This window comes from Biomphalaria glabrata, chromosome 11, assembly GCF_947242115.1.
Source record: "Biomphalaria glabrata chromosome 11, xgBioGlab47.1, whole genome shotgun sequence".
Lineage (NCBI taxonomy): Eukaryota > Metazoa > Mollusca > Gastropoda > Planorbidae > Biomphalaria > Biomphalaria glabrata.
In genome coordinates, this window is record NC_074721.1 from 12,136,607 (window position 1) to 12,161,478 (window position 24,872).

Sequence of the window (24,872 nt, forward strand, 5' to 3'; positions counted from 1 at the left end):
AGTGTATTTTCCTGCTTTTAAAAAAGTTTTGTTTCAAAAAACTAATTTGCTATCCTTACTGACTTACACCCTCCCGCGCCGTTCGGCTCATTTGCCGTCATAATTTGCTGTTTCCATAAAAATCTGTCACTGGTAATGTCTGAAGCCTCTTCCCACCTGCTCTGAGGACCTCCATGAATGTGTGGCGCTAAGTTGTACTAGGATGTCATCCCAAATCTTCTTATGCGTAATTCATTTTGTCGGAGAACATGGCCCGCAAACCTTATGCGACGCTCTATCACAATCTTACTAAGGGGTCGACTCCCACTTCGACATAGGATTTTATTGATTTAGACCCGATCTCTATAACTGACTCCTAAAATCTGTCTTAGCCATCTTTGTTGAGCCACATTTAGTGTTTTTCAATTTCGGCAGATGACTATTCACTGCACTTTATTAAGGAGCCCCGCCACTGGTAGAAATGTGTAACTGTAGTTTGTTTTAGAATAATATTGAAGATAGAGGTTTTCCACCTCAAAACACTCTGTAGAGGAATTTTAAACTCAAAACCATCAGGAGGGGTTTTAAACTTTTAAAAAACCATATGTAGGAGAGGGGTTTAAACCTAAAATCCCAATACGCTACGCTCAAATAATTTTAGTGTTTAATTTGCTTTTTTTTATATTGAAGAGGTATTTTTTAGCATCAAACCCCTCAAGGGGGGGGGGTTAAACCCAAAACCTCTTTTGGCAACGCTCGTAGCATTTTGAGTGCTTAATTTGCTTTTTTTTCTTACACTGAAAGTTTTTTTTAGCTTCAAACCCCGCTGGCGTGGGGTTTAAACTCAAAACTCCTTTGGCTACGCTCATAGATTTTAGAGTGAGTAATTTGCTTTTTTTTTATATAATGAAGAGGTATTTTTTTAGCTTCAAACTCCACTAGAGGGGAGTTTATAACTCAAAACCCCTTTGACTACACTCATAACATTTTCAGTGTATAATTTGCTTTGTTTTTATTATTAAAGAGGTATTTTTTACCTTCAAACCCCGCTGAAGGGGGGTTTAAGCTCAAAACTGATTCAAAACCCATAACATTTTGAGTGCGTAATTAGCTTTTTTTTATATTGAAGAGGTATTTTTTTTAACTTCAAAACCCTGCTGAAGAGAGGTGGGGGGGGGGGGATAAACTCTAAAAGCCTTTGGCTACGCTCATAGAATTTTGAGTGTGTAGTTTGCTTTTTTTTTTATATTGAAGAGGGGTTTTATCGTAAATTGTACTTTTGGAATTTGGGGATTGTCGTTTGCATTTTTTGTTGGTTTTGTTTTATAGAAGAGTGGGATTTAACTGCAAAAACCCCTGATAGGGGGTTTTAAATTCAAACCCCCCTGGTAGGGGGTTTTAAACTCAAACCCCCCTGGTAGGTGGTTTTAAACTCAAAACCCCCTGGTAGGGGGCTATAAACTCGACCCCCCTGGTAAGGGGTTTTAAACTCATAATCCCCTTGGTTGTGCTGGGGCAAGTGATGGTTTAGTATTAAAATCTCACCTAAAAAAAAACAAAATCAAAGCAAAAAATCAGTCACTAACGGGGGGGGGATTTCATTTCGGGGGGGGGGGGGGGTTTGAACCCCAAGAACCCCCCCCTGGCTACGCCCATGGCCGCTGACGAGTCTAACGACATATCTGATGTCGCTAAAAATCCTGATAATTATTCTCGGTACAAACAAAAGTTTTTGAAATCAGAGAAGTTAGTAGCTATGAGGAGCATGCATGCACAACACCTGTGTGGCAGGGCGTTCAAGTCTGGCTGGACCATGCGATGATGATCGCGTTCAGATTGAACAATGTGGTTTCGAAAATCCATCTGCAGCCAAAGTGTCAAGAGCCCAGACAGCTGCAACTGGAAATGATTGACTTACAAAGCTGGACATCCCAAGCTTGACAAATTTTAAGTCATTTAGACAATTGATTCGTAATCTGTGTTGCTTGAAGAAACTTTTCTAAATCTCCGAAAAATAAGTGATTACAACAATTAACCAGCACCTGTTGGTAAGGACAAATCTTTTCAGTGAAGAATCTTTTGTAATCTGTTATGTAACCATCTCACGGACGAACAATAGAATTCTAGATTCAGTGCTCATCTCATGCAGCCGAATATTTCAAGGTTGGTTTAAGATGAACTTCTCATGAATTAATGTAAGTACTAGGTTCACGGGTTTCTAATAAAAATGGTTCACTGTCGATTTCCGTTTTTTTTTTAAACCTTCATTTTGACGCGTGTGTCGGAAATTAAAATAGCCCGCTGGCCGAATAAGGTTGAGCATCACTGTCGTAAAAGATACCTTCAGAAGCAGGCAATCACTATCGTCTATGACGACATTTGAGTTGATGTCTTGAACCAATCGAACTTTGAAGCTAAATTCAGTTTTCTTAAAAATGTCCTCGTCTGCCAAATAAACAATAAGAAGAGAAACATTCAAAAAATACATTTAATTAAACAAGAGACAATACCTTTATTATTAAACTTAAAATTTTAAATAAAATAATGTAAAAACAAATATTTGGTTCACATTGGATGTAGAGCTGTCAGCTGTTTGAACCTACAATGTTCTTGATTCGGTCATCAGAAAATGCAAACTTGTGCGACTATTTATTGGTATGTTCATTATTTGGACATCTAGATCTAACTCTAGACCTTAACTTCCGATTTACACTCTAAAAGATCTAGTCTATACTGCAGTCTACTTGTAGATCTAGAATTGAGTTGTAATCTATAATAATTTTAGGTTAAAATATAAGTAAATAAAGCTTATAAACTTCAATAAAATTGTAGTCATTATTTTAGTTACTCAGTTATCACAAGACATCAGTTTACTAAGGCTGGCCAGGCCTTGTTTTTTTTATTGAATAATTCCAATGACAGGCATTTAAATTTACACTTATAAGACGATGCGCAAAATTGTCCTGTTTAATTTATTATACTCTTGAATCAGTATAGTGCCTAACAATCGGAAAATCGCGAACGACATAGTGCTTTGAAAACCGATGCTGCCTCTAGACCCAAGTGTAGGTTTCTAACCGAATTCGCAGTTATCTATTTTTATTTGAACAATTATAACGGTCAAACTAGAGTTTTCTCCATCTGACCAACTAGCTATCAACTCTTTTCTCAGCGATATATATCAACTGTTAAAAATCTAGGAAAATCAATAAACATTGATTGTATCAATTAGTTTGGATCAGTTTCATGTAAATTTCCAGTAGATCTAAACAATACATCTCTGAGAATAGAAATATTTTTACCTATTGTTTTTTTTTTAAATTTGTTAGCGCTATTTCATGCTTTCACCTTTCTCAGTATGCTATTATCTTATCACTTAGGCCTATCTAGACCAGATGCCACGATGCCTCGGGCACAACTTTCAGGTGGCGCCATACGCAGAGAGGTGCCAAAAAATATTGTAGATATTTTAGTTAGGTAATGCATTCTAAGGTTATTTGTATTTTATAATTATTAAATAATTTTTATTTATAAACCTATATTTCTATGTGATGTTCAAGGAAAATGTGGGGGGGGGGGGAGGGGGCGCCAATAAGGAATCTTGCCCCGGGCGCACGTTTTACTCACTACGCCTATGCTCAAATCCCATCAAGCCGACATACTAACTACTCTACCAGTGAGGTGACTATTGTATAGTTATCTATTGTTTGTTTTAAACTAACTTTAAAGAGGCGACCTATAAAGGGGACTATTTCAGCTTATACCACCACTTCTGTCAAATACCAAACAAAATAATTAAATTCCAATAGTTAATGAACTAATTGGTAAATTTTTCAAATTGATTCTTCTGTTGTCAAGTAAAAGAAATAATTGTGCACAATTTCAGCTTTATCCGAGATTGGGCGTTGGAGAAATAATACGCACAAACTTTTGACCAGACAGAGTGAGTTGATTTTAGATTTGTAAAAAACGTATTTGTGAACTAGATCTCATTGTTTCTTTTAGATTTCCAAACGCATTCGCTATGATTCACTGAACCTTACCTTGCCCATCCAACTTGAGCCTGACATCATAGATATTCTTAAAGTCTGAAATGATAGCGTACTGATGGGGCTGTTTCTGCTGTACAGACAGCATCAGCATCGGTAAGTTCACCAGCATGTCGACGTATCTTATTGGGAAGGGGGACATTTTGGATGTGTAAGTCTAACAAAAGGAAAAAAAAACAAATTAAAACAAGAAAATAAAACAAAACATCGGGTGTTTTGTTCTTCTTCATAAATTCAGACTGATGCTCTCCTTGATCATCCATACAACTACTTGACTTCACATCAACTTGTTTCATCCATACAACTACTGGACTTCACATCAGCTTGTTTCATCAATACAACTACTTGACTTCACATCAACTTGTTTCATCCATACAACTACTTGACTTCACATCAACTTGTTTCATCCATACAACTACTGGACTTCACATCAGCTTGTTTCATCAATACAACTACTTGACTTCACATCAACTTGTTTCATCCATACAACTACTTGACTTCACATCAACTTGTTTCATCCATACAACTACTTGACTTCACATCAACTTGTTTCATCCATACAACTACTGGACTTCACATCAGCTTGTTTCATCAATACAACTACTTGACTTCACATCAACTTGTTTCATCCATACAACTACTGGACTTCACATCAACTTGTTTCATCAATACAACTACTGGACTTCACATCAGCTTGTTTCATCAATACAACTACTTGACTTCACATCAACTTGTTTCATCCATACAACTACTGGACTTCACATCAGCTTGTTTCATCCATACAACTACTTGACTTCACATCAGCTTGTTTCATCAATACAACTACTGGACTTCACATCAACTTGTTTCATCCATACAACTACTTGACTTCACATCAACTTGTTTCATCAATACAACTACTGTACTTCACATCAACTTGTTTCATCAATACAACTACTTGACTTCACATCAACTTGTTTCATCAATACAACTACTGGACTTCACATCAGCTTGTTTCATCAATACAACTACTTGACTTCACATCAACTTGTTTCTTCGATACAACTACTTGACTTCACATCAACTTGTTTCATCCATACAACTACTGGACTTCACATCAGCTTGTTTCATCAATACAACTACTTGACTTCACATCAACTTGTTTCATCCATACAACTACTTGACTTCACATCAACTTGTTTCATCCATACAACTACTTGACTTCACATCAACTTGTTTCATCCATACAACTACTGGACTTCACATCAGCTTGTTTCATCAATACAACTACTTGACTTCACATCAACTTGTTTCATCCATACAACTACTGGACTTCACATCAACTTGTTTCATCAATACAACTACTGGACTTCACATCAGCTTGTTTCATCAATACAACTACTTGACTTCACATCAACTTGTTTCATCCATACAACTACTGGACTTCACATCAGCTTGTTTCATCCATACAACTACTTGACTTCACATCAGCTTGTTTCATCAATACAACTACTGGACTTCACATCAACTTGTTTCATCCATACAACTACTTGACTTCACATCAACTTGTTTCATCAATACAACTACTGTACTTCACATCAACTTGTTTCATCAATACAACTACTTGACTTCACATCAACTTGTTTCATCAATACAACTACTTGACTTCACATCAACTTGTTTCATCAATACAACTACTGGACTTCACATCAACTTGTTTCATCAATAAAACTACTGGACTTCACATCAACTTGTTTCATCAATACAACTACTGGACTTCACATCAACTTGTTTCATCAATACAACTACTGGACTTCACATCAACTTGTTATATCAATACAACTACTTGACTTCACATCAACTTGTTTCATCAATACAACTACTGGACTTCACATCAACTTGTTTCATCCATACAACTACTTGACTTCACATCAACTTGTTTCATCAATACAACTACTGGACTTCACATCAACTTGTTTCATCAATACAACTACTTGACTTCACATCAACTTGTTTCATCAATACAACTACTGGACTTCACATCAACTTGTTTCATCAATACAACTAATTGACTTCACATCAACTTGTTTCATCAATACAACTACTGGACTTCACATCAACTTGTTTCATCAATACAACTACTGGACTTCACATCAACTTGTTATATCAATACAACTACTGGACTTCACATCAACTTGTTATATCAATACAACTAATTGACTTCACATCAACTTGTTTCATCAATACAACTACTGGACTTCACATCAGCTTGTTTCATCAATACAACTACTTGACTTCACATCAACTTGTTTCTTCCATACAACTACTGGACTTCACATCAACTTGTTTCATCAATACAACTACTGGACTTCACGTCAACTTGTTTCATCAATACAACTTCTTCAATTCAACTTAATACAGCCTACTACATCTTCCTACCACATACTGTCTGGCTACCACTACTATACTTGACTGACTTTTCTAACTAACTGAACTTGACTAACACTCTTGATCTTTCATACTACCCTACTTCCAGTTATACATAGCTCATGTTCACTATTACATTTTCACACTCTGTATTCACAAAATTCACCAAAGTACAATAAGGTCCAATAAGTTAATGCATAGTAAAAATGTAATGGTCATAACACAAGGCTAACAAAGAACAATACCAAGAAAAAGAAGAAGCAGACAAAGAGATGTAAAGACATTAAAGAATGGACGGGTCTGTCATTGAAAGAGATTCTAATTAAGGTAAAAGACAGGGAGGAATGGAGTAACACGGTCAACAGATCATGTGTCGACCCCAACGGTTTAACAGACGAATAGACAGGTGGAGGTAAATCTAAGCGTACATGGTTGTATAGCGTAACATGGTTTCTAGTTCTACATTTCAGATTTGCATTTCACAGTCGAGTCTAATGTCCAAGACAGTGGAGTCTAATGTTCGATACATATGAGTCTAGTGTGCAAGACAGTGGAGTTTAATGTCTGATAAATTTGAGTCTGTGTCCGATAGAGTCGAGTCTAGTGTAACATGCAGATGAGTCTACCGTCCGATACAGTGGAGTGTAATGTCCGAGCCTTTGAAGTTGTTACAGTGGGAAGAGTTTCAGAGGGCCTGTTAGCACAGAGCTAAGGGCTGAATATGGCTGCTGGGTTGAGCACCACTTCAAGGCTTCTAAACTCATGAACTTACTGCCACATTCAGAAATGTGTCGATAGCCAGGTCGTTGAGAAGATTACGATACTTGTCTGCGGAGATGTGGATGTGACTTTCCTGGCTCAAGTTGCCAATGCCAAACTCCATGTACATTAACGGCTGGAACCAGACAGCCGTGACTGATGACTTGTCCAGCAACTTTATGCTTGACTGTGCTGGAAATCTCTACAAAATAAAAGGAAGTTTGAATAATTTTATCAATTAAAAAATGTGCACACATCGTTTTGTCCTAGATCTTTAAGGTACTATAGTACATTTTGTACTGCTTTCTCATTATGAATAATTATAGCATTTAAAATTAGACTTAGATCCACTTCGCCGTTCGGTGCATTGGGCGGCAATGTCCGAAGCCTCTTCCCATCTTGTGTCCACTGTCGTCCATGAAAGTGTGGCGCCAAGTTATACCAGGACTTCCTTGTTTTCACTTTCCTCGTAATGGCCTCCATGTCATCGCAACTCTTCGTATGTGTAATTCATTCTGTGCGACACTCGGTCAGGATACAGATAACTATTCCTATATCTGAGATGAACTGCGCAGTGTTTCTAGACTAGTAAGGTAGCAGGGTTTTAAAAAACAACAAAATAATATGACAGGTTTTGAATACGAGAGACCTGTAGAAAGTTAAGACTGGTGCAAACGGGGGTCTCACCATGCGTGGAGACAAGAAGTCTCAAGAAACATTGCTAGATACCTGGACCGTACTGAAAGAGACAAAGTCTCAGCCTAGTTGTCTTGAGGCTGTAATGGCGCTTCTACAGCTATTATGTATGTATTGTATATATATGTGTGTTTGAGTGTGTTGAAAGAGAGTTCATGTGTGTATGAAATATAGAGTGCCTGTGTGTGTACTTAGTAAAAAAACAACGTTCAGCGCATTGAATCTATTTCTGTACCTGTCCTACTTTGAGGGCATAATATGTGATCACTTTGTACATTGCATTCATGATTCCATCAGATAAAAGAAATACCTGGGTAGACAAACAATCAAAGAAACAGAGGATTAATTCTGGGTAGACAAATAATCAAAGAAACAGAGGATTAAAACTGAATGGCAGAATTATTTTATTTTTTCTACAGCAAACATTTTTTGTTTAATTTCTGTTATTATATATCAATGGCATGTGACATCTTGATAGTCTCTACGCGACCGTTAGAGGACCAAAAGATGGCAGACGCCTTGATAGTCTCTACGCGACCGTTAGAGGACCAAAAGATGGCAGACGCCTTGATAGTCTCTACGCGACCGTTAGAGGACCAAAAGATGGCAGACGCCTTGATAGTCTCTACGCGACCGTTAGAGGACCAAAAGATGGCAGACGCCTTGATAGTCTCTACGCGACCGTTAGAGGACCAAAAGATGGCAAACGCTTTACAAAGAAGGACAAAAGGAAACGTAAACTTTCAAATCTAAGATTAGGTTAGGTCATGGTGACCGGGTGGTAAAGAGAATATCGGTGAAGACTGAGATTGGATTTTTCGGACACTTCCGAGTCCGCCTAATTTTAATGGGTAACGAGTTGGGTGAAATAAAGAGGGTTGACCGTTGTGATGCCCACATAAACACTCGCTCACCGTCGGTTATAGAAGCTGATAAGTTCTACATCAGCTGCCTTCAAAGATCACAAAGTCTGAAAGCGGTACATTTAGGCTATATTTGTTAAAACATGTCGGTAAATCAAACTCTGAAGTACTACAATAAAAAGCAGCATATTTCTCAGATTCTTCCTTTAGGCATGTGTTTGGAAGTCCATGCAGGACAGTTGATCAGTTGGTAACAGCGATCTTTTCATGTGGCTATCATGATATTGTTTAGTTAATACATTTATTTCAAAATCTCCCTTAATCGACCTCTTTATAGTTTCTGTTGTTTTTCTTTGGCACCCACATCACAAGAGGCGTTACCTGCTACTTAGAAATTAATAGCGACCATTCCTTATTGACCTAACTACATTTAAAATTAAATAGAACACATTGTTTTTTTTTTGTTTTGTTTTTTTAAAGACTACCATCGCTCCCCCCTTGCCATCACGCTGATCTCTCTGAAGAGCTAGACTTTGAGGATGATTTCGCCAGACAAACTGCGCTCACCCCTCTCTTTATTCCCCCGCCCCATCTACATTTAGTGTAGTGTCAGCCCAGGCAAGTTACCTTGAAGTCATCGGCTCCAACAACACTGTTAATGACAGAATCAATCACAGCCTGTTTTAGTGTGTCAAGGACGTTCACCTCTAACCTTAAAAAAAAACAAGTTTTAAAAACAGTACACGTAATAAAATACTCCTTACGATCACAATACATACGTAGCTATATAACCATCATCTCTAACATATATAGATAACAATTGAGTATTCACAATTAGTAAAAGCACAAAATTTAGAGACAGCGTGGCTCCTCCGTGGAAACGTCCGCCCCGGGTAATCTGATAGCCTAAAACGAAAGCGAACAAACCCTCCAGTGGGATACTACTACTACTGCTACTGCTCGTAGTGAGGATAGAAGAGAGGCTTGCTAACCCAGTCCAATCCGTTGTTCCGTTCCCCAGCGGGAACCATACTAGGGGTGATGGTCCTCCCACGGTTTGCTTCGGTGCATTATAGGAACAAGGAGAGTCCCCCCCCCCCCGAATCGGCCTCCGGCCTTCGCATAGCAGGAGGAGCCTACGAAGTTAGCTCAAGGAGTCAAGTCTCACAAAAGACGGATGTGAATAAATGAACACTTTGTTGTTGGGGGCCTCGCGACAGGGAGATCGGTGAAGAGCCAACGTTCCATCCTGGCCACGGGATACAATTCTTTCCACGGTCAAAGATTCATAAATGGAATTGAGCACGAACCTTTTCGTACACTTCGAAGAGAACAGAAGACTAAAAAGTATAGTATAATACGCAACAATTTGAATCACAACTTCTGTGGCAGAAATGGAGTGACCTCTCCATTGCTGGGAGGAAGTGTGGGCGGTGAATCACAATTTAATAACACAAAATACTCAAAAGACGCAATGTTAAAGGATTATTTCTTATTCCATATGCTAGGAGAAATTCGACAAAGTGCTTCTTCTTCCCTAGTGCCATTAGAAAATGGAGTGGGTTGCTAGAATCAGCCAGGAAAATCAACGACTTAGCAGAGTTTAGGGCTCTAATTAATATGCATGGCTAGATATAGAAATCTTCTAGAGTAACTTGTGTAACTTATAAAATAAGATATATAACTGATTACGTGCAAGATAGTTATGCCCCTTACGAGCCACGTTCATTTTGTTTGCCAGTTAGTTTATTTTGAAAATAATTAAAACATGAAAATAAAAATTTAAAAGATGCTTATGACTGTCTTGCATTTTGCTAGCCAGGGAATGTAAGCGAGATACAAGAATTATGACTCTAATCAAGGCTAGTATAAAATGTCAGAGCCTGTACATGATGTGACGGAAGATGTTAGCAACTTCTACTGAGACTTTATAAAAATAAACGTGGTGTCCGAATGGTTTCTGAACCAAGGAGTTGCAAGTTCGAATCCCGGTGAAGCCAAAGAGTTTTGAGCTTGTTGACCCTTAAGACATTTTAACGGGCGCCTTAGTTGTCGAAACTTGTGCTTGGTCGTAGTGACACCCTCTTTAACTCCGAGGTCCACAAATTATTGAAAACGGAGCTTCACTGTTACATCACAGGATTGACCTGCTATTTATAATAGATATAAGCAAAATATCGGATGTCAAGTTCTCCTCAAGATTTGCAAAAGACTTCCGGACATAAAGAATGACAAGCAAAATAAAAACCGGGAAGACATCAGGGAACGTAAGAACTCGACACTGGATGTATGCAAGTTACATTCTCAACCACACGCTGGTGAGCAGTATCTAACTATTTATGTATATGACATTACCTGAATAAGGCTTCATCCCCCAAGTTACATTCTCAACCACACGCTGGTGAGCAGTATCTAACTATTTATGTACATGACATTACCTGAATAAGGCTTCATCCCCCAAGTTACATTCTCAACCACACGCTGGTGAGCAGTATCTAACTATTTATGTACATGACATTACCTGAATAAGGCTTCATCCTCCAAGTTACATTCTCAACCACACGTTGGTAAGCAGTATCTAACTATTTATGTATATGACATTACCTGAATAAGGAAGGCTTCATCCTCCAAGTTACATTCTCAACCACACGTTGGTGAGCAGTATCTAACTATTTATGTACATGACATTACCTGAATAAGGCTTCATCCCCCAAGTTACATTCTCAACCACACGCTGGTGAGCAGTATCTAACTATTTATGTACATGACATTACCTGAATAAGGCTTCATCCCCCAAGTTACATTCTCAACCACACGTTGGTGAGCAGTATCTAACTAGTCGTGTACATGACATTACCTGAATAAGGCTTCATCCCTCAAGGTACATTCTCAACCACACGTTGGTGAGCAGTATCTAACTAGTCGTGTACATGACATTATCTGAATAAGGCTTCATCACCCAAGTTACATTCTCAACCACACGTTGGTGAGCAGTATCTATCTATTTATGTATATGACATTACCTGAATAAGGCTTCATCCCCCAAGTTACATTCTCAACCACACGTTAGTGAGCAGTATCTAACTATTTATGTACATGACATTACCTGAATAAGGCTTCATCCTCCAAGTTACATTCTCAACCACACGTTGGTGAGCAGTATCTAACTATTTATGTACATGACATTACCTGAATAAGGCTTCATCCCCCAAGTTACATTCTCAACCACACGTTGGTGAGCAGTATCTAACTATTTATGTACATGACATTACCTGAATAAGGCTTCATCCCCCAAGTTACATTCTCAACCACACGTTGGTGAGCAGTATCTAACTATTTATGTACATGACATTACCTGAATAAGGCTTCATCCCCCAAGTTACATTCTCAACCACACGTTGGTGAGCAGTATCTAACTATTTATGTACATGACATTACCTGAATAAGGCTTCATCCCCCAAGTTACATTCTCAACCACACGTTGGTGAGCAGTATCTAACTATTTATGTATATGACATTACCTGAATAAGGCTTCATCCCCCAAAGGATCGTTTGGTACCGCTGTATGGACGTTGATCACATTGTTAATTGACGTCAGAATTAAGCCCTGAAAGACATAATGACAGGCATGCGCAGTTGCTACGATGTACACTAGTAATAAATTCATAGTAAACGTTAAAATGCAAGATAAGTCATATTTTTTTCCCCACCATTGAAAATGGTGCCGGTATCAGATAGTGCACATTGTTATGGAGTGTGTTCGTGTTTCCAAGGTGATAAAACCTTTCATTAAGTCAGTACATTTAAAAAAAAATTGAAGGTAGACACTTTTATTCTGTAGATTTTAATCGAAGAGGGAAAAGGAATTATATTAATACATTCTTTTTTTTTATTGTCTTACAATGTTAGTAACACTTATTTCAAGGGAGTTACACCGTGGCATATACACAAATGATAATATTTCCCTTTTGTTACTTTATTATGAAATGATACATCTTAAATGAAGTCAAAAGCTGTATGTATTGTCAATTAAAAATATGTTCATTTTTGTTAAAAAAGAAGATTAATACTCTTACAACTCATATCCCCCCCAAAAAAAACAACAAACAAACAGATAACTCGACCACTTACCATTTTTTCAAGGGAATTGTCTCCCAGTTGTAGAAAACGTTTCAGTATTGCGAGGAGAAGATCCACATTGTTATAATTGATAATGTGTTTGGAATCCACTATATCCCTCAGGATTCTTAGGACATCCTATAGAAAAAACATCAACTCAACATAAGACAAAAGTAAAATTCAGCCCATGATGTGTTGAGGGGTGAAAACTTAAAACTGAAAACATAGGCCATCGTGAAAAACTAGTTGAAAACTCCCTGCTCTGACTAGATGGCTAACCAAATATTGCGAGATTCAAACCTCTATTTTCACAAGGATTCGAACGTGAGACCTTTAGGTTTGGAAGCCAGGGGCTACACAGATCAAAAGATCAGTACCTTGATGCCAATAAACCAGTACCTTCATGTCAATAAATCAGTCATTCATGCTAATATATTTTGTACCTTCATGTTAATACATTAGTACCTTCATGTGAATAAATCAGTACCATTATGTCAATTAATGAGTACTTTCAGATCAATACATCAGTATCTTCATGTGAATAAATCAGTACCTTCATGTTACTGCATTAGTACCTTTATGTCAATAAACTGGTACCTCCAGTAAATAAATCAGTATCTTCATGTCAATAAATCAGTACCATAATGTCAATAAACCTTCATGTTTATAAATCAGTACCTTCTATGTCAACACATCAGTACCTTTGATGTCAATAAATCAGTACCTTGATGTCAATAAATAAGTACATTCCTGTACATTTCAATTCTATTGTTAAATGACAAGTAACATTATCTATTTAAGGAAGGCCAACAACAAAATAGATGGATGGGGGAATTTTCTTTTTCTGTTGTATTTAAAACTTTTGTTTCTGTCTCAAACATTCAGTATCTTTTTTTTTTGTCGGTATTCCACGGAGTCCAAATAGTTCCCTCTTCAGCTTTTCCGCCAAAACTAACTTTTTAAAAAATTGCATACAATGATAAAGCGTTAATTTCGTTTCTTCCCATTGGATGACAAACTGTGGCTGCCACTAGATGGCCCTGAGTTCCATATATGACCTGTGATCCCAATGTCAGATACTTTGTTAGAACAAAGATACCAGGTAAACTGCAAATCGACAGATTCACAGATGATTCTAGAGCAAAGTATTTAAAACATTTGTCACAAATCTATAACGAAATATTCAAAAAGTTTGTAATAAAGAAATGCATTAAGAAGTATTCAGAAATTCTGTAACAAATTTATAACAAAGTATTCACATTCTATCAATATATCTATCACTTAAAAAAAACAGCTATGTTTGTAGCTATGACAGGTAAAAAAGCAAAATACCTTTCTCCATGCTGACCTCTTCCTTCCATAATCAGTCTGAAGTATCGAACTTATCGTCCACAAGTGAGTTAGACCTGAATTAACATAAGAAGAATGGGTAAATATCTTTTATAAGATGACTTATGTATTTGATGATCTCTATGCAGTTCAAACAAGCCCCTACCTCACTTTCATTGTTCTGTTCTATTTTTGTTTCACATTGGTGCTACTTTAAAATTAATTCAGCGCACAAGTTTTAAAGTGACTACCTAGTTATACATTTACATTTTTGTGAACATCTAGCAAGAGGATGCGAAATCCCCCCCCCCTTTTTTTTGGCATTAACTAAAATCCAGAAAAATTTGACCCTTTTGGAATGTTTACCTAAATAGTTTAAAGCCTGGCTCATATTTCATTTACAGTGGAACCTCGAGATATGAGTTTAATTCGTTCCAGACCCGAGCTCGTAAGTCGATCTGCTCGTATCTCGAACGAATTTTCCCCATATGAATTGGTTCTAACCCTATATAAAGTCCCGAAGTGACCTAAAGGCTGAAAAAGACTTTGTTATAAATGAATAAATGTACATGACACACGTCTACATAAACAATCAAATAAACAATGAAATGAGAAATGCAGAAAAGAAATCCATCCAATGTCTGTAAAGTAATGGTCAACGTACAGAACATTATCTGGGTGGCTGAGGACTGCGGCTGAGGTGAGGAGGAGGTAGCGAGGAGGGAGGGAGGACTGCAGAGAACTAAGGGCTACGTATACACTTCATTAACAGCATCAACAAAACAACACTTGCTTCGTGTCGATGGATATCATCCTCTTCTTCGTACCGTTTGACTTGGCGCTTGCGTTCATTGTCTTGGGGCCCGTGATGCACAAGAATGAGTCCGATTCCAATCTCTGAACTCACTAGCTACAACAGTCACACAACCGAGACCAGCCAGCGCTGTGGTACGTGCGATTGGCCGAGATCATGGTGTACCCACACCCTGCTGAGGCAACTTCTCCCCATTTTCCTGCGCTGGCAATTATGATTCCTATTCCGAGGGAGAACGGAAAGATCCGATTTCGCACGATCATCGTCGATAGGTTTTAGCTCTTAAGCTCGACTTGTAACTCGAATTATCGCTCGTAAAACGAATTACTCGTATGTTGAGCAGCTCGTATCTCGAATCACTCGTATGTTGAGCTCTTATCTCGAGGTTCCACTGTATTCATTACTTTAAAAATTCTAATCTAATCATCTCAGTAATAGAAATCTACTGACCTGAAGTTAGTTTTTGCTGAAAGCTCAAATACAATAGCCATATGCTTCTGACGTTTACCCTCCTAGACTTGAAATAGCAGAAGTATAAAATGATCTTATTTTACTTTCCTTGACTTTCTATGTAAATATTTGTAATGATTTTAATAGTGCATAAGGTACGTTGTCCTAAATGTCTTCGGTCTATAGTGTGTGCTATGTTATTAGAAGTAGCAACATGTAAAAAAAAAAGGTAGCTGTACAATATAAAGTTTTTTGACAATGATTTAAAGCAATGGTGCTTGTTTGCTCCAGCACTCTTCACACTATTCCTTGGAGTAATCTATAATAGAAAACACAAAGTAAAGCGTATGTATGTATGTATGTATGTATGTGTATATGTATGTGTGTGTGTATGTATGTATGTATGTATGTATGTATGTATGTATGTATGTATGTATGTATGTATGTATGTATGTGTGTGTGTATGTATGTATGTATGTTTTTGTAATCATGTTGGTATTTTGTTTTTTATTTTGTGCTTTATTTTATGAGTTATAATTTAAAGCTCTATAATTTAATGTCTGAAATTTTTTTTGGACCAAAATTTTGTTTCTATGATTTGCTGTTCTATAGAGCCTTTTTCATCCTATAACCCTGATAGTATATCTGTATCATTTAGCTTGAATCAGTCTTGTAATTAAATCTGTAGAGTAGTCTAGACTAAAAATAATAACTCTGTACGATTGAAATATTTTTACCAATTGTATTGTTTAGCGCAATTTCATGCTTTTAGCTTTCTCAATGCACTCTGATCACATGACTAGTCTGGACCAGTTGGGAAAAAAAAAGGGGGGGGGGGAAGGAAGGGGGTATCTGGGTGAATAATACCGTGATGCAATTTAAATGCATTTTATAAATTTAAAAAAAAAAAATGGAACGACCTGAATTCGAACTCGAGGTTTCAAGCCTTCTCAAGCCAACACACTTGTCACTGTGCCAGAGAAGTACTTATGAAAACAGAGGGTTTTATAATTTAGTTTCAATCTTAAAAGCGGCGACCTATTTCTGTCTGCAAGACATAAAGGGAACTAATTCAACATCTATCGAAACATCACAATTTCTTTCCCTTGTTCGATACCAAACAAAATAATTAATTAGCAATAGTAAATTAACTGATTATTTTTTAAAAAATTGATTCTTGTTTTGTCGGGTAAAAGAAATAATTGTGCAAAATTTCGCTAGATCCGAGAATGGATGTGGGAGAAATAGCTTGTATCAGACAGACAGAGTGAGTTGATATAAGCTCTGTAAAAACAAAAAAAAAAAAAACAGTGCTTACTGAGATTGTATAGTTAAAAGTGGCCGCTTTAAAACCTGATGATGTCACGACAGATACTGTAAACGTGGTATTTCTCGGAGAAGGAGCAATGCTTATAGCCGCTGGCATGGAAAAACTTCTTAGTAGAACCAAAGAAGAATTTTGTTGTCGTGAACTGTTTGAATAAGCTAAATAATAATTTTAACCACATTTTTTTTTAAATATAAAAAAACAGAGAACATAACATCTCAACTAGATCTAATAGTTTTGTTTTATAAAGGGAAATAAAAACCAGTTATGACCGGGTTGATATGACATAAAAAGTAAATAATTAAGCAGTAAAGAAACATTCACCTTTCCGAAATTGCGATCTGTAGGGCAGAGGATGAGAGGGGCATTCGTTTCTGTGGCCCACGATTAACGAGGGTGTCATGTGGCCAGCACAACGACCAACCGTCTTTACTTTTTCCTAACCAAAGTCAGCTACCCATTAGAGCTGGGTGGACACAGAGGCGCCCTAAGGATCCCAAAATTAAAAATTCCAGCCTAGCCACGATTTGAGCCTGGTACCTATCTGTTTGGAAGCCAAGCGCTTTACCACTCAGCCACCGCGTCTCTAAGTCGATAAGTACGAACAGAGAACGTTCTATTAGTTTATTAAATTTTTAATAAGCTGAAAAGTCGTTTAATAAGATTATTTAGTAAGTAAGAAAACTCCGCTGAACGGATCTATACTGGATTTGGTCCGACAACCTCATAGGGAGATAGACCGCCTTTACTCCACGTTAAGCCTAGTAGTAGGGAGGCTCCAATAGGATTCAGTGAGTCACGCTAGATAGAGGAAACACCAGATATCAGGGTTGGGGGATCCAAGGCTGGCCATCATGTTTCAGCCCGTGTGCCAAACAAATGTACACATCAGCACAAAAAACAAAATGGCAAAGTCTATTGGAACCTACAGACTGCGACCTTATGTACTGTGAGAGGTCTCCAGAAGCCGAATAGCAACGCGGCAGGCGCTGGATATGGCCCTCGGGCCGTAGATATTTATTGTAGGAAGATCACTTAGTAATGGTGAATAAAATGCATTCACAGATTCTTTATTTAATACTGTAAACGGTTTATAGAGACATACTACTGTAAGGTTAACGTTTGGTCCATACCACGGAAGGTTATCGTTTGGTGTGTACCATAGAGAGGTAAACTGTTATAAATACTTTTATAATAATTTAATTATGATGTACATTGTTAGAAAAATGGCTTCGGCTTGTACAAATCACTCATAATTCAACTTAAAGAAGGTGAACACTCTTTACCTGCAGAATCATATTCACAGATAAAGGGAAGTCTGTCTTGGCATGTATCGTTCTCTAGGTTACCAGTTTCTGTATTCAAGGTAAAGCACTCCTTCATTTGATAAGCTTTCTTTTGGCAACATTGTGGGACAAATGTATATAAATAAATAGAACATTGCAATACTATAGATTGCGTGTTAAATATTACATCCACTTGGTAAAAATATTCACACATATTCGGCTCATTGTTAAATGCAACATACATTTACGTGTATAGATCTTGAACAATAAAATCAACATAATTAAAGCAGTACCATTTAGCCCAGGGTACCAGTTATGTGTGAGTACCATCTAGTCCAGGACAAGTTATGTGTGAGTACCATCTAGCCAAGGGCAATTATGTGTGAGTACCATCTAGCCCAGGACCAGTTATGTGTGAGTACCATCTAGCCCAGGACCAGTTATGTGTGAGTACCATCTAGCCCAGGGCCAGTTATGTGTGAGTACCATCTAGCCCAAGACCAGTTATGTGTGAGTACCATTTATAACACGGCCATTTTTGTGTGAGTACCATCTAGCCCAGGACCAGTTATGTGTGAATACCATCTAGCCCAGGACCAGTTATGTGTGAGTACCATCTAGCCCAGGACCAGTTATGTGTGAGTACCATCTAGCCCAGGGCAATTATGTGTTAGTACCATCTAGCCCAGGACCAGTTATGTGTGAGTACCATCTAGCCCAGGACCAGTTATGTGTGAGTACCATCTAGCCCAGGACCAGTTATGTGTGAGTACCATCTAGAACAGAGCCAGTTATGTGTGAGTACCATCTAGCCCAGGACCAGTTATGTGTGAGTACCATCTAGCCCAGAGCCAGTTATGTGTAAGTACTATCTAGCCCAGGGCCAGTTATGTGCGCACAATGTCAGACAACCTGAAGGAAACGAACACAAAAGTTATCTTGCTTCTACACACCTGTCTCATCACAAGAAACTTCTTAATGTTTACTTTTTCCCAAGCTCCAAAGTTATCTAGGAGATGAAACAATAGGAGATGAAATAATTGAAAATAAAACAAATAAGAAATGAAACAATAAGAGATTAAACAATATAAGATGATACAATAGGAGATGAAACAATAAGAAATGAAACAATAAGAGATACAACAATAAGAGATGAAACAATAAGAGATAAAAAACATTAAGAGATTTAATAATAGGATTTAATAATAGGAGATGAAAACAATATAAGATAAAACAATAAGAGATGAAACAATAAGAGATAAAACAATAAGAGATGAAACAATAAGAGATGAAACAATAAGAGATAAAACATAAGAGATGAAACGATAAGAGATAAAACAATAAGAGATGACACAAAATTGCGCTTGTAAGAATCAATAGAAAAATATGTCCATTAAAGTTATTTAAAACATGGATTTTTTTTTTCTTTCCAAAGATTTATGTACAGGAAGAAATGTTTAAATATTTGGGATTTTAGACGTTACCATCTTTGAAGTATTATTTAGTATAAAAACCTGCAATAATAAAACAATTCGTGTAGTTGCATTTGAAATAGGACATACAATTTACACATTTCGACCATAGATTTGTCATTTATTAAAACAGATTTAGAGAACGAATCTTTTTTTTTTGTTTTTTAATTGTATAATGTTGCTATGAACTCATGAATTAAACGTTTCGCCAAGAGCGTACATCACTAGATCTTTGTGAATCTTCTGACTAAGCCTGAAAACTGACAATTTAGTTAACGTTTGAACAGCACGCCGAAGGTTTAAATTTAGCCGCTGGTTAACTGATATTGTGTTAGGTTTATATTGATCAAATAACATTCAGACATAATCAGTATTACAGCACAAGAAATATATACTACATGGCAATGTATACACATGAACAAATGTACACACATAAACCAACATACACATGTAAATTAAATGTACACACATGAACAATGGTACACACATGAATAGATGTACTTATGTACACACACGAACAAATGTACACACATGAACAAATGTACACACATGAACAAATGTACTCACATGAACGAACGTGAAATGTAAATATAGTAAACATTTCACCATGTGAGTAGCCTACACGTGAACAAATTGTACACACATGAACAAATTTACCCATATGGGCGAGCATGAACATTTAAATATTAGTGCACACATATAAGCACGTGAGTACACATAATTTAATGTACACACATGAACCCAAGACGTCCATTAATGGACAACGACGCGGTTACTATGAGAGCGAGGGACGCGGTACACTTTAACAAGAGTGGAGACTTGGGAAGAGAAATGAGACCGTCAAACCTAGCGCGGTCATCTAAGCGTCGTCAAACACATCCTCCTGTGGCCCTGGATCTAGATCTACATCTATACCAGCGTTTCCCAAACTGTGTTCTGTGGAACCCTAGTGTTCCGCGAGGGCTAAGTAAGCGTTCCAATTAATAAAGAAATAATAATTAACTAGTAGGCCACCATGTGAACTGATCTCTCTAAAAGATAAACTGTTCCGCTAAATACTCAGAATGTGTGAAGTGTTCCGTTAAAAAACCTTTTGGGGAGCACTGATTTATATTACTATCAGTTTCACTGCACTCTGAAGATCTAGAAAATTATACAAATGTCAAACTCAAGTGCCATAACTTTGAACCACAGAAGTGGGTCAAGTCCAGAGCCCGATAGGGTCTTAGGAAAGCGTTATAACAGAAGATGTGACTAGCATCTTTTTTTGAGAGAAAACGCGATGACGTCACACAGTGCCTTGTCTCCACTCTTCTGCTAATAGGAACTATTTGGTGTATAAATACCTTGAATAAATCTGATTTTGCGGTCCCCATCTACGACAAGAAGACTGGCGTTGTGATAGATAATGCGACAATAATAATAGGCTTCTGTCCAAGTTAGGGACAAGGACACCGGGCGGATACATGCCTGTGCGTCTTTGTAAAGTATCCAGCCTTGATTGGTATCACCTCAATATGAAACAGCAAAGTCATAATTATATGAGAGCCATTAAATAATAGTTGTTTTTTTTTGTTTTTTTTACAAAGCTTGTAGCAACTCGCTCTGTCTGTCTGTCTGGTAAAAAGTTTGTATACGTTATGGCTCCCACACCGATTTTCGTATCAAGTTGAAACTTTGCACAAGTATTCATTGGCAGAGACCAAAAAGGAAAATAAATAACCGATTAGTCAATTAACTACTGGTGATTGATTATTTTGTTTGATATCGACTAAGGGATATAGTTTAAACATTAGAGAGATATAGTTGTAAGTGCGGAGTTCTTCCCTTAGATAAGCTTTTTTTTTTTTTTTTTTTTTTAAAGAATTTTTAGCGGCCCCCGAAAGAGGAAAAGATGCTATTAGTTTTGTGTGAAATGCTTGTCCGTCTGTCCGTCCGTCCGTCCCGTTTAGATCTAGTAAACTAGAAAAGTTAGTGAAAATCCGACATCATAATATTTTAGTCCATTCAAAGTTCTGATGCAACGGCTACTTTTTTCTTTTCTAAAAGAGAAAAATCTAATATTATTTAACACTTATGCAAGCAGTTTTTTTTCATAAAAATACACCAATTTTACAACTATCCAATATTAATAGTAACAAACACGAGAGGCTCTTTTATGACCATGTATGTCATCACAAACGCATTTATGCAAATGGTTTCAGACTTTTGTTCAAATTTTTTTTTACATTTGTATTGCTACGATATGTGCGTACTGTCCTACTAACTACTACATTTACCCAAAAATATTGTTTCCTTTTTTTAAGAGAAAAAAATCTATTTAGTATGCATATAAGTTGGACATAATTTATAACAACAATTAATAAGTAGGTTTTCATATTATCGCGTAAACTGCAGTGCTAATGAGCAACCATAAAACACTTAACTAAAGGAAATTTTTACGGAAACGTTTCTTTTTGAGGTTTTTAATAAGAGATTGACCCTTTACAAAAGAATTAGATCAATTAGATATTCACTATAAGAATTCTAAGCATTATGAGAATGGTTCGAATTTAACTTCACATTCACTTTCACCTATCCTTTGGTCTGCTGGGCCGCTGGGACACCACACAAGATCTGTCAACCTTCTTTCTCCATTCTTCTCTGTCATTTATCTTTGATAGAATTTCACCTGCCTTTTTACCTGGCTGGGTGGACCACTTTGGGGGCCGATTTGGAGTTCGTGTTTCCACACAAACTGTCTTTGTAACCTTGTTTTAAAATTGTGTTTGCTTAGGTGAATACACTTTACATTAACATGTTCCTTTCTTTCACTTTTTTCCACTCACTCAAACAATAATCAATCTATGATTGTATCAATTAACTTATTAAAAAATGATAAAAATCAATGCCACGAATGGCCCAAGAGTTTTCAGTTTGCTGGAGCAGCCATTTAAAAGCTAGAAGCATGAACATAGTTTGAGTGATGAAACTCATTCCAAACAGCTCACGAGGCATTCTGACTCGGGACTCCCCCGTTGTGTAAGTTATCAAGGCCTAATGAGCTAATATCGTTCATTGCAGGACATATCTGTGCCGTTTTGGTTCGAGAGCAACCGTCATAAAAGGCTTGAACACAAACCTGCAACGTCGTAACCTGTGGGAATTTTAGACCGATAGCTCGTTGCCACGTCCTATAGACAGGTGACGTGTCAAGAAGCTAATGGTCTCCGTTGCCCACAGGTTGTGACGTTGTAGGTCAGTCTTCAGGCCTTCTATGACGATTGTTCTCAGTCGGTTCCCATTTTAAACTATTTCACCTCACTCTGACCCCGCTGCGGCCAGGAAAAGAAAGCTGTCATTCTGTATGAATGCCGCAGATTTGCTTGCTTTCTTTAAGACAGGTCTGAGAAGCAGATTGCTCTTAAATTGTATGGAAATACTTCACTTAAGTGGAGTTTGATGAATACGAAGATTTGGATCAATTTACTACTAAATCACTCGGTCAGCCTGTCTTATTCTCTGCCATCTAATACGTCCACCAATCCCTACCCCTGTATGCCAGCTAACACACACACCCATCCCTACCCCTGTCTACCATCTAATACGTCCACCAATCCCTACCCCTGTATGCCAGCTAACACACACACCCATCCCTACCCCTGTCTACCATCTAATACGTCCACCAATCCCTACCCCTGTATGCCAGCTAACACACACACCCATCCCTACCCCTGTCTACCATCTAATACGTCCACCAATCCCTACCCCTGTATGCCAGCTAACACACACACCCATCCCTACCCCTGTCTACCATCTAATACGTCCACCCATCCCTACCCCTGTATGCCAGCTAACACACACACCCATCCCTACCCCTGTCTACCATCTAATACGTCCACCCATCCCTACCCCTGTCTACCAGCTAATACGTCCACTACCCTTTCTACCAGCTAATACGTCCACTACCCTTGTCTGCCAGCTAATACGTCCACTACCCCGGTCTACCAGCTAATACGTCCACTACCCCTGTCTACCAGCTAATACGTCCACTACCCCTGTCTACCAGCTAATACGTCCACTACCCCTGTCTACCAGTTAATACGTCCACTACCCCGATCTGCCAGCTAATACGTCCACCCATCCCTACCCCTGTCTACCAGCTAATACGTCCACTATCCCTGTCTGCCAGCTAATACGTCCACTACCCCTGTCTGCCAGCTAATACATCCACTACCCCTGTCTGCCAGCTAATACGTCCACTACCCCGGCCTGCCAGCTAATACGTCCACCCATCCCTACCCCGGTCTGCCAGCTAATACGTCCACCCATCCCTACCCCGGTCTGCCAGCTAATACGTCCACTACCCCGGTCTGCCAGCTAATACGTCCACTACCCCGATCTGCCAGCTAATACGTCCACTACCTCTGTCTGCCAGCTAATACGTCCACCCATCCCTACACCGGTCTGCCAGCTAATACGTCCACTACCCCTGTCTGCCAGCTAATACGTCCACTACCCCGGTCTTCCAGCTAATACGTCCACTACCCCGGTCTTCCAGCTAATACGTCCACCCATCCCTACCCCGGTCTGCCAACTAATACGTCCACACATCCCTACCCCTGTCTGCCAGCTAATACGTCCACTACCCCGGTCTGCCAGCTAATACGTCCACTACCCCGGTCTGCCAGCTAATACGTCCACTACCCCGGTCTGCCAGCTAATACGTCCACTACTCCTGTCTGCCAGCTAATACGTCCACTACCCCTGTCTGCCAGCTAATACGTCCACTACCCCTGTCTGCCAGTAGTACATCCACCCATCCCCACCCCAACCATGGGGACAACCAGTTCACTAGAATCGGTTTAATTCAGTCTACGTTTTTTTTCTTTGATAACCTAAAGTACAACATAACAATAGACTTACATGAGTCCTCAGTTTCATGCACTGAAAATATATGAAGATAAGTGACGAAACGATTGAACAACTTTGTTAGAAATGCTCCTATACGCCTCACGTCTAAGCTACGAGTAACTTTTGCCAAATCTTAGAGCCGTGGGCATTCATTTTAAGTCATACCGGACCAGGCCAATCGAAATGTTTGATACTTCCGTCAAATCGAACTCAATAATATCAGTTTGAAAAATACTTAGATTTAGATTTATCTTAGAAAAAAAACAACAACAAAAGTTGTCTTAAAATGTCAATTCTAAAGAAAAAAAACCCAACAACAACAACAAAAAATCATAGGCGGCGGACAACGGGTCCGCCCATGAGACTGTTGTTTGTTAGCTACAAACTGTTGAAAACAATCCTCCCTGCCCCCATACAAACGGTTCATTTC

General features: G+C 38.2%; 1 protein-coding gene across 1 annotated transcript in view; it reads right to left on the minus strand.

Annotated features, from left to right (window-relative positions):
* LOC106073824 (uncharacterized) overlaps positions 1 to 24,872 on the minus strand; it is a 109,151-nt gene that overhangs the window by 45,999 nt on the left and 38,280 nt on the right. The window contains exons 16-29 of the mRNA XM_056004736.1: positions 24,455 to 24,475; positions 20,896 to 21,060; positions 19,031 to 19,086; positions 18,078 to 18,186; positions 16,783 to 16,949; positions 15,465 to 15,531; positions 14,204 to 14,277; positions 12,884 to 13,009; positions 12,274 to 12,359; positions 9,380 to 9,464; positions 8,125 to 8,199; positions 7,207 to 7,395; positions 4,023 to 4,185; positions 2,321 to 2,424 (exon numbers count right to left, since the gene is read on the minus strand). Coding sequence (XP_055860711.1) covers positions 2,321 to 2,424; positions 4,023 to 4,185; positions 7,207 to 7,395; positions 8,125 to 8,199; positions 9,380 to 9,464; positions 12,274 to 12,359; positions 12,884 to 13,009; positions 14,204 to 14,277; positions 15,465 to 15,531; positions 16,783 to 16,949; positions 18,078 to 18,186; positions 19,031 to 19,086; positions 20,896 to 21,060; positions 24,455 to 24,475 — 1,487 coding nt within the window. The remainder of the gene's footprint in view (positions 1 to 2,320; positions 2,425 to 4,022; positions 4,186 to 7,206; positions 7,396 to 8,124; positions 8,200 to 9,379; positions 9,465 to 12,273; positions 12,360 to 12,883; positions 13,010 to 14,203; positions 14,278 to 15,464; positions 15,532 to 16,782; positions 16,950 to 18,077; positions 18,187 to 19,030; positions 19,087 to 20,895; positions 21,061 to 24,454; positions 24,476 to 24,872) is intronic.